Source organism: Amphiura filiformis, chromosome 6 (assembly GCF_039555335.1).
Source record: "Amphiura filiformis chromosome 6, Afil_fr2py, whole genome shotgun sequence".
NCBI lineage: Eukaryota > Metazoa > Echinodermata > Ophiuroidea > Amphilepidida > Amphiuridae > Amphiura > Amphiura filiformis.
Genome location: NC_092633.1, coordinates 74,045,958 through 74,065,486, shown reverse-complemented (window position 1 = coordinate 74,065,486; position 19,529 = coordinate 74,045,958). Strand labels below are relative to the sequence as shown.

General features: G+C 35.8%; 1 protein-coding gene across 8 annotated transcripts in view; it reads left to right on the top strand.

Moving 5' to 3' along the window:
• Window positions 1-18,368, top strand: part of LOC140156013 (uncharacterized) — a 28,998-nt gene extending 10,630 nt beyond the window's left edge. For 2 of the 8 annotated variants that reach the window (XM_072179096.1, XM_072179094.1), the window contains 16 exons: window positions 845-970; window positions 1,468-1,590; window positions 1,783-1,917; window positions 2,611-2,802; window positions 3,252-3,401; window positions 3,841-3,987; window positions 4,798-4,974; window positions 5,788-5,964; window positions 6,407-6,520; window positions 6,702-6,821; window positions 7,059-7,166; window positions 8,876-8,998; window positions 10,043-10,156; window positions 10,481-10,603; window positions 11,110-11,238; window positions 16,200-18,368. In XM_072179096.1, the coding sequence (XP_072035197.1) occupies window positions 845-970; window positions 1,468-1,590; window positions 1,783-1,917; window positions 2,611-2,802; window positions 3,252-3,401; window positions 3,841-3,987; window positions 4,798-4,974; window positions 5,788-5,964; window positions 6,407-6,520; window positions 6,702-6,821; window positions 7,059-7,166; window positions 8,876-8,998; window positions 10,043-10,156; window positions 10,481-10,603; window positions 11,110-11,238; window positions 16,200-16,411 (2,270 nt within the window). In that variant the 3' untranslated portion in view covers window positions 16,412-18,368. Of the gene's footprint in view, window positions 1-844; window positions 971-1,467; window positions 1,591-1,782; window positions 1,918-2,610; window positions 2,803-3,251; window positions 3,402-3,840; window positions 3,988-4,797; window positions 4,975-5,787; window positions 5,965-6,406; window positions 6,521-6,701; window positions 6,822-7,058; window positions 7,167-8,875; window positions 8,999-10,042; window positions 10,157-10,480; window positions 10,604-11,109; window positions 11,239-15,471 lie in introns of all 8 variants that reach the window. The other 6 variants (XM_072179095.1, XM_072179099.1, XM_072179098.1 and 3 more) reach the window with 6 other exon arrangements.
• The last annotated feature ends 1,161 nt before the right edge of the window (window positions 18,369-19,529 follow it).

The following is a 19,529-nucleotide window of genomic DNA, read 5'->3' as shown; positions in this document are numbered from 1 at the left end:
TACTACTTGTTGATCTTCTGAGGGTCCAAACAAACTACTCAAAGTATTTTTAAATATGGGTTATGATGTCATCCGAATAAATACATTTCCTAGTTGTTCCTGCTGATTTTCCTATATCTTTGGCAGCTTTAAAACAATTTCCAGATGCCATTCATTAAATTAGGCAAATACGTCCATACAACCATTTTTGTGTGCACTTAGTAACACCCTGCATGCGTTATATACATTAGGATCCATCAGTATAGCACTATAGAAAAATTATCAAATTCGTGTACATTGTGGAACATACTCTTTGCGTGGCTGTGCGTAGTAAGCAGTTGTACGCAGATAGCCTCGCTAATATGGACGCGTAGAGTAGCGTTGTACGCGCGTGTAGTTGGCATGATTAGTCGCGGAGTAACAAGCGTAGTTGAATGTTCCACGATGTACACGAATTTAATATTTTTTCTATAGTTGATTATTTTAGTTTGAAAAATTATTATTTGCAATAACTGAATTGCGACTGAAGCAAGAAGCGTAAAATACAGTGGCGTAGATTTCTTTTTGAAATGAGGGGGGGGGGGGTGGGCTTGGAAAGAATCTCTTGCAGCATAGTGAATCCAGCATCTTTTGGCATGTTTGGGGAGAGAAAAAATTGTTGATACAAATGCGCGCGAAGCGCGCAAAAACGTTTGCCATATTGAAACTAAAGTAATGAAATAAGAGGTTAATTTGGTCAGAAACCCACATACAGGGGGATGATTGTATGGACCATCCCCCTGCAAAATATTGGGTAGGGGATTTATCCCCCAATCCCCTGGGATCTACGCCTATGGTAAAATATATGTATCGATTATTTTTTTAGCTACTGTACCATTGCCATGCGATGCGAACCCGTGTCTGAATATGGGAACATGCTACAATTCAGCAGGCGCCAATTTTATATGCCAATGCCGTACTCCATGGATGGGAACAATTTGCAACGAAATCGGTGAGCTTAAATTGTATAAATGTAAATATAATGTTACGATTTTTATTTCTAACCCACATATCCTTGATGCTTGGGTATTACTTTTGTATATCACATTTGAGACATGGAAGGAAGGAATAACATATGAACACAATATCATTGATACTGAAGGAGTATGGAAAAGGCATTATGTGTAATGCTATATCTCCAAAATATTTAACAAGGTATAATGTCAGCGCCTTTAAGGTGTGTTTGCTTCAGTGTAATTGTGTTCCCTTCTTTTAGATAATTAGTTTAATTAGCAATCAGTAAACTCCGCAATTTATATCTCAGATAATTATTGTTTTACGTTATTATTATGACTTGCATTACTTTATCCTGTGATAAATTGAAAAATGTAAGCAATGAAATGAAACAGTTGCCAGTTGAATGTGCCTTTAACTATGATTTGACATATTCCTTGTGATGGCAGCCTACTGAATATAACAGTGTTACAAACCATTTCTCATCACATTCAGCAAATCTGTGCAATCCAAACCCATGCGGGGATGGTCAATGCCAGCTACAAGATGGTGGACAGTCATTCCAATGCACATGCCCAGATGGGAGTCAATTTCAAAATCAGCCATGTATAATGAAAGGTAAGACAATTGATTCTTTTAGTGTTTTTCATGTTACATAGAACAAATATTCAACGCTGACACAGTTTGACGTCTAATTGGATCGATGTCTCGAAGATATCAACTGGCACCACGATTGACTTTGACGAAGAACATAAAAATTACTGAAGTATAACAAAATTATACTTTTAGGTTTAATTTTTGTATTTATAGCATGTAGCTCATCACCTTGTCTGAATGGTGGAACATGTTTCAATAGACACAATGACGACATGCCACAAGAAGATGGTCAACTGCATGTGTGTCTCTGTGCGTCTACATATACTGGAATCAACTGCGAAACAAGAGGTGCAGAATTATGCGGTGCCTTGATAATTGGTGTGATATTTTTACAGGACGTTCTCTGGTGATCTATTCTTTTAGATATGACCATTTCTATGATCTATTCTTTTAGATATGACCATTCCATACATGTATAATAAGAATAACCTTCACGATGTTCACGATAATGATGTTAATACATCGAGCAGTTTATTTATATACTTGAGGACGTCCTAAATGTAAACAAATGTCTCATCATTTATCAGCTATAAGCATATCATTTCACTTCTGCGTGTCAAAGCTTTGCAGGTGATCTCATTCACTAACTCATCATATATACGCTATTCATTCCGACTGACCGTCTTTTTCATTCATGATTAGTGGAAAAGAGATACGCTTTGATCTCAATCCGGATTCAGTAAAGCGTCTGAATCGGATTCTTTCACCAATATGTTCATTTACTCATTTGATAGTTTCGGTTGCTGCCACAATGGGAAACAAAATATATTCTTTGTCATTCTGATTGACTAAAATATGTTTTGGCTTGATTTTGCAATCTGATCTGATCTTAAACTAATTATATTGCTTACAATGTACTTATATCACCACTTCTAGTTTTCCATATAAGTTCTTTGATTGCCTCTAACATTGAAAGTGCCAATTGTCTTAACATAAGGAGTATTTGCCATTTTTATTTCATTTAATGTGTCATCATTACAGAGCTTACTACCATCTTACCATCACCTACTCTTCCGACAAACATAACACCTTCACCTACCACTGTTGCACCTCCTTCCAATCCTTGCTCATCTAGCCCATGCCTCAATGGGGGCACATGTTTGTTCGGGGGTCAAGAGTATATTTGCTTATGTCCTGCTACTCACATTGGCGACAGATGTGAAACAGAAAAAGGTACCATTTGTTTTTTCTAGTTTCATAATTTAAAAATTCCTAATTTAAAGCCTTTAATTTTCATTCTGATATTGGAAAACTAATATTAATGTAGGAAATGATTAAAATAAATCCAACAGACTAGGCTTTAAAGCTTTATGATCATGTGGTACAGACCCTGGAAATATATCATAGTTCAAATACCCATTCCCAATTAAAACTTGTATCAAAATATCGTGATACAATAGTGGATTTGGATAAACGACACATGACAATTCTTTAAAAATTGATCTAAAGTATAAAGAAATGTAATCGAGCATTCTTATTCTGGTAAATGATTAAACTAAAGTTCTAGATAGCCTTTATGATAGTATTCACCATTTTAATATTTACAATTAAGATAGCAGTAATATAACCTGTTTCATGTGAATGATCTGGACTGTCACCAATTTTTTCTTCACTGCTCATAGTGACACCAACCTCACCACCGATAATAACTCCTACCAATCTATGTAACGAGAATCCTTGTATGAATGGTGGAATCTGTTCCTCTATTGCGAGTACAGTGCTCATATGTTCTTGTCCTGTCACACATACAGGCCCATATTGTGAAACACCAGGTACCACACTCAAACCGATCTTCTTTAACGTAATGATTTAATAAAATATCGCCTTCAAAAATTCCTTCATTTATTTCAAACAAAGTGGTTGTATTTGAGCGATAAGCTTCTATAAAATATAACTACGCACATTTTATTGAAATAAGTTATCATTCATTACGCATTCATTTGCATTATCAAGTATGGGTCAATTTCACCTCTGAATTTCAGTTTGTTAATAATTCAGTCGGTTAAAAATACTGGATTGAGATATCCGTCAAAAACAACTAATACAATTTGATATCTCATCATTTAATATGTGAATCAATTATATTTGATTATTTGGTCTTTATTTCTTCAGTGTAAATAATGAGTTTCTCGAAATGGCAACATCTTTAAAACCTTTAAAACTCCTGTCTCGTTCATGTCATCACTTTGCATTTTCTTTTCATCATCGCAGTAATTACTCCATCACCTACTACGGAGCCACCAAACGCATGCAATTCTGATCCCTGTATAAATGGGGGTCTATGCCACCCACGGTCTGGTGGGACCTATCTATGCTTGTGCCTTCCTTCCTTTATGGGTGTAAACTGTGAAACTCCAGGTACTAAATTATTATTATATTTTCATTGCTAATATAATTGCATGCATATCTGTGTATAAAGATGGTAATTTTCTGCTTCATACTTTATATTTAAATAACATGTAAGTAACTTGAAATAACAATGGTCATTTTGACGAGTTTTTGCCTGTTGGTTAATTTTACACATTCTGGGTATTGTAATTTCAGTCTTTTTCAAAAAACAAAAACACAACAAAAACAAAAACAAAAACAAGAACAGATTGTGAATACTCTCAATCATCTGGGAATCATACAATGAGAGAATAATTTCAATCTATTCAACCAGATTAATCCAAAACATACCTTGGAGCAACCAACGTTGCGGTCAGTACCACTGACCTTCAGCTGGGTTGTGATGTTAAACACCTTCAAAGGTGTTTAACATCAAAGGTGTTTAACATCACGTAAAGGTGTTTAACATCACGTAAAGGTGTTTAACATCACAACCCAGCTGAAGGTCAGTGGTACTGACCGCAACGTTGGTTGCTCCAAGGTATGTTTTGGATTAATCTGGTTGAATAGTTTGAAATTATTCTCTCAAAAACAAGAACAGTTGCGCGGAAGACCTTCTTTTAGCTGAGCATGGAGTTTTTGAAGCAAAATTGTAAAAATTGCTCTTTCACATGGTACGTTTATGAAATTTTACCTAAAAACAAAAGCATGAATCTGTAACGAAACCAAAAGCACAACGAAATGTTTACAATTCCATTAGTTAAAATATTTTCCCATTTTTTAGTGCTTTTACAAACCATCTCACGATCATCTTAACCTTACTAACGTATTCAATCACAGTAGCCACACCGTCATCACCCTCAACCCAACAGCCTACTACTACACAAGCGCAGGAACCCAATCCGTGCGTTCCGAATCTTTGCATGAACAATGCAAAATGTTCTCCTGGTATTGGTACTAGTAACTTTGATTGCGAATGCTCAGATACACATACGGGAATACTTTGTGAAACCCCAGGTAGGATAGAAATATAACTATGGCACTGCACTTTAATATGTATCTAAATAACTTCACAATCATTAAACATTGTATAGAATTGGCCATTGTGGATGTGTCAAATTGCCTAGGTGAAAATATTGTCGGGTTCCAAATGAGACGGAGACATAATTCAATACAACCCAAGATTTTCTAGTACCTTGGTAATTAGGGTCTCGACTCGCGAGCTCAAAAGCTCTCAAAACATGGAGTGGCATGACTTTTCGAAAATAAGGTAGAAATGTTACACACATTTTATATGCGGTGTCGAATGATCTGACTTTCAAGAAATGCTCACTGCAAACTTGTTTTGTTGTTTACCTAACTCCACTTTTTTAGTCGATTTAGATATGATATCATATATTTTTTGGAGAACAAACTATATCAAATAAACTTTTTCTTAAGCAATTTGAAATGTCGTTTGTGGTAATTTTCTATGTTATTAACAATTTTAACAGAATATGCTGTAAATGCGTAAAACATGAAAAGACTATCACACAAGCGGTCACGTTTTTCCTAAATTCGATGAATTTTAAATACATATTAAATGCCATCATTCCTGAACATCTCCTTCTGGTACTTTATATAATTTCCTTGTAAGTTACACTTATTTTGATAGCTAACTTGTTATTCTAATATTTTGATTCAGTTTGAACAAGAGTTCCTACAGAATCCGTATACAATGAGACAAAAGAATTGTTTAGGGTTCATAGTCAACATAACCCGTTGTACATCGTCTCATTATTACATACCATTTCAATATTCATTTTAGCAACATCAATCTTTATTTTATAGTAACTACTGAACCCATTCCTACTACCATCCGGGCTACCACCATACCTACATCATCTCCATCAGTTGGCGATCCATGTTTACCCAGTCCGTGTTTGAATCGTGGAACTTGTGAACAGTCAGGAAACACATACATATGTAATTGTATGGAGGGCTATTCAGGGCCACGGTGTGAAACGGGTAAGTAGAAAGCTAACCTAAGCCTAAGCCATTTCATTGGTTCATGTATACTGTCATCTTTCATGTCTTTGTTGAGACTTTTGAGTGCATACGTCAGAATGTATGCTCATCTCAAAATATCACAGGATGGAATTAGGAAAACGTTTACAGAATGGTAGTATAAAACACACTAGCTAAGACTAGCCTTTGTGAAATTAGGGTTGTACATTATTGGGAAAGCTGGTGCGCTAAATATATTAAGTTGCATATTTTTGGAAACTTAGTTTTCACATTATGGGGAACATACAGCATAAAAACTGAAGTATGACAAGTTCGTTTTGACACGACGAAGTATGACAAGCTCGTTTTGACAAATTAAAATACATTTTGCGCGCCATTCAATTACTGTGATATCTGTCGATAAATATTATGTTTAATTAAGTATCCTTCCCATGTTCTCCAGATCCATGTAGCAGTGATCCTTGCACAAATGGAGCGACGTGTACACTAGTTGAAGACGGAATAGAATGTCAATGTGCTCAAGGTTTTGTTGGAGAATTATGTGAAACAAGTACCGGTAAGTAAGGACAACCTTCGTACCATCATATCATGTTTCAGGGTTAACTTAAGGTTTAAGTTTGGGTGCACAATTGCACCCAAATTGTTAGGGCATAAAACGGACTAAGTTAATGCTTAAATGACCAGCAAGTACAAGTTCCACGCACAACTAATGGTGCCTAATTTCTGTAATTTGATAGACGTCAACGAATGTGCAAGTCTTCCGTGTCTGAATGATGGTAATTGTATAGATGAAGCCGATGGGTACAGATGTGAATGCAGTAGAGAGTTTATGGGTGACAACTGTGAAACAATAATTGGTGAGTCTTAACCAAGTCCCACCTGTTAATAATTAAAGGCCTTAAACAGTATAAGCAATGTCATGCATTAAAACATGAACATTGTTGAATGCAATATCTTGTTTATTATAATAATTATGTCAAGTCAAGATTTGAAATCAATCATATCAAAGAATAAATCGTTTTGATTTTATAAGAGCGTCACTGTGTGATGGACGTTTACGACGGGCTTTAAAAGAATGATATATTATTTTTCAGCATGTGAAAACTACTGTTTAAACAATGGCCAATGTGCCCTTACTGAACGAACGAGGAGACCAATCTGTACATGTACTGATGGTTATATTGGAGAAAAATGTCATTTTGGTAAGTGGTGATTTACAGTTAATATCACTATGACGTCATAATAATAACCGCCTTTGTGTCTTACGCAATTTTGCCGGGTTTTAATGGGAAGGAGATCACTGGCTTAAGCGATGCCATGTTGCACGCCCGGGTTGCACGGTTTATAGGAGATGGGTGGCTTGGGTGATTATCTTGGGAATGGAAGTTAATATATTTATGTATTATTTTGGCAACCCGTATTTTTTCTAAGCCACCGATAGTTTGATATGTCTATTATTAGGAGCACTCAAGTTTGCAAGTTGCAACCTGACTGTCTGTATCCTTTTCTTATTCCTACCCTTATTCACTTGTAAACCAGGGCATCTTCCATTTACGCGTGACTGTACACGCCCCCGCACACACACACAGTCTGCACAACTAAGTATACGGTATGAAACATTCAGTATTGAGATTCAAGGTTTCTCATCTCCCGATTTTCTCATGAACCATGGATATATTATATATTTTCTGATAAGAAATAATACATTTATGCAATATTTTCTGGAATGATACTTCTGCTTTTCTAGATCTGAGCTGACCCATGCTGGTGAAGATGTTTATCTGCAGCCAGTTATATTAATAACCGATGCGTAGGGCAACACATTTTCAAACTTTTACTCTTGACAGTTAATTTCCCAGATCATGATAGATCCTTTGAACCAGGCCTGATTGTTAGTTGATTTCATCAATGTTAATGTTACTTGTTACTACTATTTTTTTTATCCAATCGCAAGCTTATATTCACTGCAATAATGAGACTTTCAAGAATAGCTGCCTCTTACCAAATGCACTAGGTTCATGCATATGGGAAGTTTTTTGTTCGTTTTTTTTTAAGGAAAGTCAATGGGTTTGTTGATTGGGTAATCTTATTTGCCTAATTGAATATGAGTCACATGCCTAACTGAATTTTCGAACGGCTTGTTTATATAAGGTGTTTTTAAAATAAAATAAAATAAAACAATTAAATGATTAACAAAACCAAGTATAACACACAAAAGTAAAACATTATCATATATAATTTTCAGGCAGCAAACTTTCACAAAAACGTCACACAATGATACCAATTTCAAACTACTTTACTACATTTATACATGTTTCTTAGGTCTACAAAAAAAAGATTTTAATTTACACACACACAGCGGTGAAACTACTGTCCAACTCTATTCCATAGCGTAAGACAATGTTATTATCATTCATTCATATGTAGCTGTAATTAGTATTGTCTCTTATTCATGTCACATATGTGAATGTTTTAGGGTACAAATCGCACAGGCAGTGGCGTAGCTGGGATTTTTTCCAGGGGGGGGGGGGGGTGGCAAGCCTGTATGGGGCGGGGGCCCAAATCCACCAAACAAAAATTTTGCCGCCCCTTCCTCAAAAAGGTTGACCCAATTTTTAAAACTGTTCAAATTCTATCCGCACCTTATATCGTTGGCCTATGGATTCTCTCTTTCTCTTTCTTTTCCCCTTTTTTCCATCTCTCTCACTCCTTTATTATTTTGCCCTGCGCTAGGGGGGGGCCCAAATAGGCATTGCCAGGGAAATTGCCCCCCCCCGGCAGCTACGCCACTGCGCACAGGATTGTTGTTTGTTTACTTTATATAATATAATTTTATCCTATCATCCTGATATCGCAATTAGGGATATTATGATAGTTTGTGTATTGTTATATTATTCTCATACCTATACAGCTCCCTGTACAGACACAACCTGCCAGAACAGTGGAACGTGTACTGAGCAAGAACTTGGCAATGATAAATACGAATACAGCTGTGAATGTCAACCAGCGTACACTGGAGAAACATGTGCCGAGTGTAAGATAACGAAAATATATTGACATACAAAACTAATTAGCCCTAACCTCCGAAGGACTTTTTGGCGACTGGAAGGGAGAAATAAATAAAGAAAACGAACAAAGAAGTTGTTGGCTCTGGGTGGTATTCGAACCCGAGACCCCTCGCATGCCAAGCAGTAGGCCGCTGACACCTAGCCACAGGTCTTACGCTGCCCGGGCCAGCGAATTCGTGCCCATATAATCACTTAGGGGGATTGCGTCATCAGATCCCGTGGGATGCACAAACGCGCCATGAAGCTGTTTGTAGTGTTTTGTAGTACGTGTTAGGCGTGTTAGGGTTAATCATGCTCTTGCAATAGAAGCACAGTAGATGGGACAAGCGTCGATGATGATAGTGGTTAAGGTCCGTTCTCACAAAACCCGGAACATATCAGCACCCCGATATACTTTTGAGTAGATACATACAATACATGTATAAAATCTGTTAAAATTTCTGAAATGAGATTGCGTGTTTTAGGGTAATATGTGACGTGTCATGTCAAAAGCAGACACTTTTGGGCAGGATCTTAAATGGAGTAATAGCCAAAAATCTGCCCGGGGTGATTTTTTCACAATTTGGGTTTGTTGCGAATTTGTGATGTTATTAATGCTAAAAATATTGTCTGATAGTTTCAGACTGGAATATAACTGGCATCTTGTATTTTTGGAGACATTTTTCAAGGTAGTTCCTACTCTCAACATTGTCAATAATATTTTCAAAGGCCGATATCTCAATTTCCAGTTTTATAATACTATAACTTACGAACTCAATATCTTCGCTTAGGAATGTCCGATTTCATTGGGGAAAACGGCGTTGTGGAGCAAGATGTCTCTATATTTTTAAAAGATATGTAAAAACCTCAAAATTGATAACCTGCCCAAAAGTGTCTGCTTTTGACATGACACGTCACATATATGTAGGGGAAACCAAGATGGGACTGATAATATTAAGTCAGCAAGCAGTCCTGTGTACCATTCTTTCATTCAAAATCAATATTTATTAATGTTTTGTTATCTTTTCTAGTTGTCACATGTGCTGATAACCCTTGTTTGAATGGAGCCAGATGCTTGGACAACCTAAATGGTGGTGTAACATGTATTTGTGCCAATGGGTTCTACGGTACATACTGTGATCAAGGTAGGCTTCCGTTGACCATTGATTGCAAATGCAAACATCTTTATTTTTCAGACCTCATTTTGTTGTGTGATTTTGATTATATATATTACTACTACTACGATGAAGAAGTTTACGTGCAAGGAGAGTTTGAGACCCAATGGATGCTTACATCGTTTAAAATGTTGTATCGCAATTTTGCAGCCCACATTCAAATTTTGGAGTTACAATATGCTGCTACTTAATTCGAGGCATGATGATGATAACGACGACGATGATGATTGATGATAACCAGGATAATAATAATATAAATTCATGATCTTCAAATACTTTAAACATATGTTTCAGATTTTGATGAATGTGTAAGCGAACCATGTATGAATAATGGAAAATGTATCGACTTAGTAAACAGTTATAGTTGTGATTGCCGCAGTGGATATACTGGTACAGTTTGTGAAACAGATATTGGAGGTAAGTCCACAGATTCATGTGCCTAAGCACCATTAATAGCTATCCAGAATAAAGAAAGATTAAATAAATTAATTCATTCATTCATTCTAAAGCGGATGAAAAATTCAATCTGTCCCATAAATGATATGTGTGTGATTGTCGTAATGAGTGCAGAAGCACATATTCTGAAGCCTTTGATTAACGCACATGCGCATTTTAAAATCACATTCTATGGATGATGTATAATATATCACTCAGTAACCTATAGTTCCGAATAGCAACTCAATCAGCCACATTACTCTACAACTGCCTTAAACAAAGAGTGCATTTTCACACTTGTGGTCACAACTTGTGGTCCATAACCAGAGGCAGCACGACCCGGATTAGGTCAATGAGATACATAATGCAGGCATGTAGTTCCTAGGAAGAAAATAGCTGCTTTTGCACTTACCAATAATATTTGATGAATTTAACTACTATACTGATTAGAAAATAAAATGTTATTAATATTTTTGTGTTTCATTTAGATGATTACTGTGGTCCAGCCGTAAATCCTTGTAGTGAGAATACAAATGCATGCATCAATTCTCAAGTACAAAAGAAAGCTCTTTGTGTTTGTAAAACTAACTTCAAAGGAAACACGTGTGAGGAAGGAGGTAACTATTCGCTTTGTAAACATTTTTGCATAAAGCGGTATATGGTCCAATATCATCTCGGTGTTTCCACCGTTGATTCACCATTTCCCACTTGCCAATGCAGAATGTTATTGATTAGACGACGAAAAAAGAAATCCCTGTTCTACGGGCCCGACTGACCCAGATTTTGAACAAATTGGAAAAAAAATTCCTGTACAAATGAATGCCGACCAAAATTTCGGAAATTTCAGGAACAAAATTCTTATTTTGTATTTTCTCAAATTGCAAATTATTTACAGAATTGTGTGATTTTTTAGGTCATTTCCAATTAAAAAAAACAAACCCAAAAAACAGGGTTTCTTTTTTTCGTTACCTTATTACTCTTCTATCGGTTTGTTTGACACACACTTGCATTTAGAAAGACGAGTGGATAATTTGGTCGGTTCACAAACTTATACGATGCGCCTCCAGCGGTTGCTGGGGAGGACCCAAAATGCAGTGCATCATGGGAAAATATCGACATCCAAAGTCCGCGTAATACGAATCATAACACAAGAACATATGTGAGTGGACGCGGCGAATCAGCCGTAAACTCGGCAAATTGTATTTTGAGTTAAAGTGTAAAATGTATGTGAAGGTCGTATTCATAGGTGTATCAATTCGTTGCGACAAGTATCTTATCAAACGCTGTTTAAATCAATCAATAATACTACTGCTGAAGAGGATAATAAGCTTCTACCTATTTCTATAGAATAGTTCTTGTCTTTGTTTGCTTTGGCTAAATCCTGTTCAAGTGGTAGATAATAAAGCATTGTATTTTGTCTAGGTATGTATAATCAACAATGAACAATGAGAGGATATTTCTGAACCTCGTTGACTTGGGGATGATTTGAAATGACCGCCAATTACGACTGTTGGATATTTATTACCAGACATGTAGAAAAAGAGACACATGTAGAACCGATAAAAATACAATTTTGTCGAAGGAACAGAGTTCAACAAATCATAACCCCGCTTTTGGATATCGTTTGAAGTCAAATGATATACCATTTTAAAGCTTATGGTAAATATTTTCTAAACACGAAAAAAAAAAATTGACCGGGGCCGACTTTACGGCTGATTCGCCGCGTCCAGTCACATATGTCATTGTGTGTTAAAATGTCAATATAATGATGTTATACGCAAATGCACACAAACGCAGCAATTTACAACTATATTTTTTTAATAAATTTCCTATCTATGTTGATCACAGTGTGATTCACACGGAATCCTTCATGGAGCTGTTTTCCACATTATTATTATTATTATTATTATTATTATTATTATTATTATTATTATTATTATTATTATTATTATTATTATTATTATTATTATTATTTTATTATTATTATTATTATTATTAATATTATTATTATTATTATTATTATTATTATTATTACTAGCGGGACACCCGCGCTACGCGCCGGTCCCCGCTAGGTGAGTAAATGGGAGCGTTCACTAAAACGGGAGGAATTACTGAACAGGTAGAATCATTGAAAAGGTAAATTTCATTTATCTGAGTCTGACCCTCGTTAAGCCTAAGTTTCCATTTTAGTTTATTTCTTTCTTTTTAGTTTCTTCTACATGGGCCAATTTTGTTCCATTTTTTAAAAACATTTTGCTGCTAAGCTTGCAAATTTCCGTTACCATGTTTTTTATTTACTCAATCCCGTTCCCATTATTTTCTAAATCTGTCCTTTCGTACATTTCCCTGTTGACTTCATTTCTTATTTGCTGCTTAGCTTGTGATTTCACGTTTTCATGTTATTTATTTAGTTCTGTCCTCAGTTTAATAGCCTTTTTTATTTAAATCTTCTAATTTTATTAGATTTTATTATTCTTTCCTTCTTAGCCTATTTTATTCCCGTTTTCATTTTCTTACTGTGACTAACTATAGGCTAACCCACATACTCGTAGGCCTACCTGTTTGTCCTCATTTTGTTTTCTTTTTTAATTACAGTAGGCCTACCTCTTCATGTTGTTTGAACTTTTTAACACACATCTTTTCCCCGTATTTATTACGCCTACGGTCGGTCGTTCACCCGTATTATCATTCATTGCGCGACTCTGCGTCGTTTGTCGCGTAGTGCTGCGTTACCCGCGCGCTATCGCTGCGCTACGCGAGCGCCTTGGCATTAGATACGCCCGTACGACGCGCACGGGCTAGCTTGACAACTGACTCCCTTTTTTGTTTACCCAGCATAGCAACGTACCACATTTTCACTGATTTTGAGGCCAATTCTTGACCGTTTTCAACCAAATAAAGTTTAAACACGTTCCCGTATATTCATCGATCTCCCGTATGAATTTGGCGACATTTGGATCGAAACTGACGGAGCCTTTCCATGATACATAGATACATAGATAGATACATACAACATTTCCCTATTTATAGTAAGATTATTATTATCATCATCACACTAGCGTGAAAATCCACTGGTGGCTAGAATGGCGATGCTGACCCAAGAGGTATAAATTGGGCTGGCAAGAGCAAACGCTGGCGGCGCATCGTATTGTGTATCACGAGAATTTAGTGCTCTTAACAATGCCTAAGCTTTGTTTAGATACATGTATTTTTTATTACAAAAGATGGGAACGGTGTGAGGACGAAGCTCTAAATCGGAACGCTATCAACCAATCAGAAATGTATTTATAATTATTCTACCCTTTCTGTGTGCTAAATGCTTCCATTTTAACTATGTAACCAAAGTCTACAGTTTATAAAGCCTTAAACATAGTGGTAGATTACTTATAAATCACATCTGATCGTTTGAGACTAGCGGAAAGCTCATGCAATTTGCTAAATAAAATGCACAAAATGCAAACTAGATTAGTGCTCTGCGGTGCTCAACTTGCAGTAATATTGTTAATAATACAGTCTTGACATTATATAAGTAGATATTAAGTATGGGATATTTTTTGCAAGAAGTGCTAAGACTAGTCTGAAAAGGGTCTGTATAAACCGCCGGCTAAATATTAATTGTGGTGTGTCGGGAGATGGTGTCAAATAATTTTTTGATAGAAAATGTACTTTGCTTTCTATTAATTTACATTATGGTGTTCATAGTATAATGAAATCCTGTAAAGTGTGCTGAGGCTTGTGGATCAACGTCTAGGCGTTGTGCCTGTGCGTAGCGCACTATAAATCACTGCGCTTTTTTTAAAATTATTTTTTAAATGAATTTGCCTAATTGAGTGGCGGATTTAGTGAGGCCGAATTTGAGCGGGTTGTGGGGGTGGGGTGAGGGGATACAAGTTTGATTTCCTTAACTTAAAACCAATGTGTTCTCGTCAGAACTTAACTGCACTTCTAATGTACCAGTTTTGAAAATGGAGTGGAGCTTTAAAACATGGCTCTTTAAATAGTGTCAAATGATAAACTGTACCCATAGAAACAGCGTGAGTTCGTATGACAAGGAGAAATCCACGCAGTTGTTTTTGTACTGTAAGTATATAACATTTGACCCTAGGGGCTTCTGCGCACCACTCTTAAAGGCATATATTGGAATGTCATCTTTCCCTGGGTAAGATCTGACACCAGGCCAGCCCATGGCCAGAGGGTAACATGAGTAGGTTTGTTTCACCTTGAAGGCAAGGATAGTCTTGCTAATATGGGCTAACTTTCCCCTAGGCCATCCAATATGCCATGAATTAGTAGGACTACAACTGGTATCTACTGGTCACTTATACTCCTATTTCCACATCTGTTAATTTTATATGGGCCTTTAAGACCTAAATTTTATGGTCCTTCCATTTTCAAAAGTGGTGCATTTACAGGTACTTTTAGCTCTGACAAACCCCAATTGCTGACGAAGTATCATCTCAACAAATTGAATAATAACTGAAACAATGCTATATAAATTCCGAAATATTGCCCCACCAACTCAAATGCAGCCTCCTTAAAGGCCCAAATTTGAAAACCCTATTTCCCAGGGAAAGATCAGACAGCAGGCCAGACAATGGCCAGACGGTAACATGAGTAGGTTTATTTCACTTTGAAGGCTAACTATTGGCTAACTTTTCCCTATGTCATCCAATGTACCACGAATTAGGGCTTTAAACACTTAAATCCGCCTTTTTAGGCAACAACAATTGACACCATCTCCCGACACACCCTTTTCAGATTAGTTAATGTCAACCCTGTAGTGTAAAGCTTATGTCTTTCGTGTGTTGAACGTTTTAGAGTAGTTACAATGTAATTTCCTTTCGTTTCAGTTCCTCAAAATACTGCACAGAAGCAGTTGTTTGAAGACTGGGTCCTTGACCCGTGGTGGGTAGCGCTGATTGGGCTAATACTTTTGCTATTTTTCGTCTTCATCATCATTCTCGTATGTTTTCATGTTGGCGGGAGAAACGACCCGCCGAGGAAAGTAAGGTCATCGGCAGGAGAGAATCTTCTACAATTCGAGCGGAGTAGATGAAGACCATGAAATGAAAAATGTTTTTGTAATCTTAATACGGGTTGACTTGTTGTTATTTTATTTTTGCAACAACTTTCTTAACATGCGCAAATAAATGATGAGCATGTGAGACTAACGCCGTAGAATTCCACTCTTCACATAAAATGCATGTGCTTAATTTTAAACTGCATATCAACCTGCAAAAATTATTTATAATTGAAAGTGTTAATCTGTTCTAGATAGGATCAAGATGGTCTACATAATAATATATTTATTTGTAGGTATGTCTTTCGTATTAAAGTTACAATACTTACGTTCTTTCCATTGTTGAAATAGCCTAGTCATTGTGGAACTTGTCAATAAAATCATATTGTGAAACATCAAATACTATACAGAATTGATACTCACATACCTGCTGCATGCTGCATGATGTGATCACAGATCTGTGATGACACATGATATTGATAACCGTGCGGCAATAAGCTGCCTTGATGTTTCAATTCACTGTATATTTTACAAAAGTTGATTTTGATTACTTCACAGCAAATTCAATCATAAGCAACGTGGATCCGGCCGCCAGGAGTACAAAAGTACAAATCGGAGCCCTCTCGTTGGAGCCATGGTGGATAGCTCTCATAGGTTTAGTCATATTTCTATTTATAGCTTTCATTTTCATTGTGATATGTGTAACATATAGAGACAAAAACAGAGGAGCACGATTGCCTAGATCAGTATCTACAAATGTAATATATTAATGATACTTAAGGTGCATTGATCAATATGAGTATAAATGTTATGGATGTGTGAAAGCTTTAGATTTTAACATTTAAAATCCATGGTAATCTCAACACCGAACAACAGATATACTCCGGCAGCAGAGCCAGGGTAGGTAGGTTTGCCAGTTTATGTATTTCTTTGCTCTTTGTTTGGGTGGTAGAAAATAAGATTCGGGTGGGTGTAAAATTGTCAGCCACGGACAATTTGAAAATTTCAAGGTCAAAGTTTACATACGGGTAAAAACTGGTCAAAGTTTGTCCAAATCCATGCCAAAATATTTCTCTGGTCACACAGATTCATAAAAATGTATAGTTTGACCTATCTATGACTTATCATTCCCGAGTTCTGACAAAAAGGGAAAATCCAAAGTGTTGGTGTCTACAGGGGAACATGCTCTGATATTGATGAAAATGGTCGCCAATTGACAAATCAAATAAATAATAGTTTTTACTACCTAGAATGACTCACTGCCTTGATCATGTTGATTACACAGAAAGATTGTTACCCTGTGAGTCCTATATTTATGTTGACCTTTTGTGTTATATTATATTATATTACATAGCACATTTTTAGGACGTGCAAACTATTCTTTATTAGAATTGGCATTATGTAGAACAATCTGAGACTTCATCAAAATCTGATCTTTTTTTCTGTTATGACACCTGTAGAATCCAAAATTTGGCCTTTGACATTTTTGCTCATAACTACACATTTTCTGAATCTGTGTGTGCAGAGGAATATTTTGACTTGGTTTTGGACAAAAGTTTTGAATTTGTACCGCCATAGTAAACTTCTTAAGGGTACCGTTAATTAAGTACCACACAAAGGGCAGTAATCAGCAAAGAAACACAATATACATGAAGCCATCAAACCCTAAAAATATGGTTCTCTTTGCCGGACTTGAATCATTTGCATGTATTTGATTGTTGAAATGCTGATTTCAATACTATTTATATAAAATTTTGTTATATTTGAATATTTTATGGGAAATCACTCCTGTTATTAATCTGAAAGTCCTTGTCATTTACAAGTTTGTGATAAATGTAGTTGATAATCGCTTTCAATTGACAAAAGCATGAATATGTAAAATCATATGATTACAACAGAATATGATTAAAACGCGACTTGTCAAAAGCAATAATGAGAGTTGAGATAAAGATAATGAACTGAATGCAATGCATTAGTCATGATAATCGCACGCCCTTGAGCTATTAAAATGCAATGACTTCATGGCAAGTGTGATATCTTGACGAATGCATTTGCACGAGTACATTATACGTCATATATTTCGAATATATCAATTATAAAAAAAACCCAATAAGCCTAGGTAATATTAATTTCTGTATTCATTATTTTAGTTTGAACATTTAGGAAAAGTGTCTTAAATTAAAACACTGTCAGGCCACTGACCTGGTTTGAAGGCAAGGCTGCATGTAACTGGTCAGGAAAATCAATCACTGCATTGTAAGTTAACTACAGTGTCTATCAATGGTATCAATTGCCATACGTCTGGCATACTAACTCACGCTTGGTTTGTATACCTGTTAGCAACGAATGTTGTGATCATTTCGATCGTGGTTCCGAACACAGGGAGCGAGAACCATTTGATCTGGCAAGGATCGATTTTGACGTTACACTACGACGGCGAATATGCAGTGAAGATGAGAAATACATCTTAATAATATCAACTCGAATTATATTTATTTTTATATTTGAACAGTAAAATCTACTTAACTTGTATTGAAACACACAACAGTGAAATCTTATGATTTATGCAGGATTATAAAGTATGATCATGATATTATGCGTTTACGTGTTTATGTCCTCTTGTACATATTATGGTCACCCCTGTCTATATAGCAATATTTTGAACTTTTTCATTAACTGAAGCTCAATTATTCTACTTAGATGTTTGAATTATTTGTGTTCATTAATTATAGGATTTATCACTACAAATATTGGAAAATAGAACCAAATATAAATGCATCAACCCGCCCGAAAATGAATCAAGCCCACGCGACGTGAACGCGTACGAAAGTACTGCGCGTAGTACACGGAGTGTACATTATACACAATCAATGCATGGTTTGGATTTTTCTAACGCTTGCTCTGGTTGGTTCTCGCTATCTGAGAGTGTATGAAACATAATTTATGGCAATATTTGCTCCATATAGAACACAACTTGTTATCTATGATTCGCATTCAAGTTGCGTAAAAGTAGTATTTCTATTATTAGAGCGTCATGAGCGTAGACTTACTGCTTCCCCCTTCAAATTTATTGTTTAGCATGCCGCTTTCGGATATTACATTGTTTAATATGCAGGTTTCAGATAATTCATTATTTAGCGTGCAATTCCAAGCGCATCATTCCACAACGCGAAGTTTGCATATGCATATTAGGAAATTAGGGTGGTTTGGAAAAGTTTCTCCTACCTTAATCTTTCATTTACTAAAAATAGTTTCCATTATTCTATTCACCTACATGTTTAACAGCTGCATTAAAAAGAAATTCATATACGTTGCAGAATGATGCACTTGAAATTGCCCAGGTTTTACATAGGGCTATGAAAGGTAGTTCGTGAAAAATAATGCACGAGAGAAGAATACATAGCAGTGAATAGAAATAGGCACTAGAAGTATATTAAAAGAGAATTATGTTGCACTGAAAATTCCCTTTGTATGATCAAATATTTATTTGTATATTTGGGTGTTTTACATCTCGTGCTAAATCATGTATGATAGTTTGTAACGAAATAAAATCTTATGGATTCAATGCTGACATGTTACTTAATCAAAATATAAGAATAACTTTGCATAAAGTTGACCAATGATTATGTTGAAATAATAACAATAAAAAAATAATAGAAGTTTAATGATAAGTCTTTCATTTTAATATCAAACTTCAAATTTCTTTAAAATACTTATTGTTTGTATATTTCTGTAAATACAGATTACGTAAATTTTCATATATGCAATTGAAAGAATCTTTCATTACGTACGATTAAATGAATAAAAGTTGCCATTATAATGTCAATTGTGGTGTGTGGTGGTGTGTCTGTGTGTAGCGGGACAGAAAAAAATTGTGTTCGAAAATCC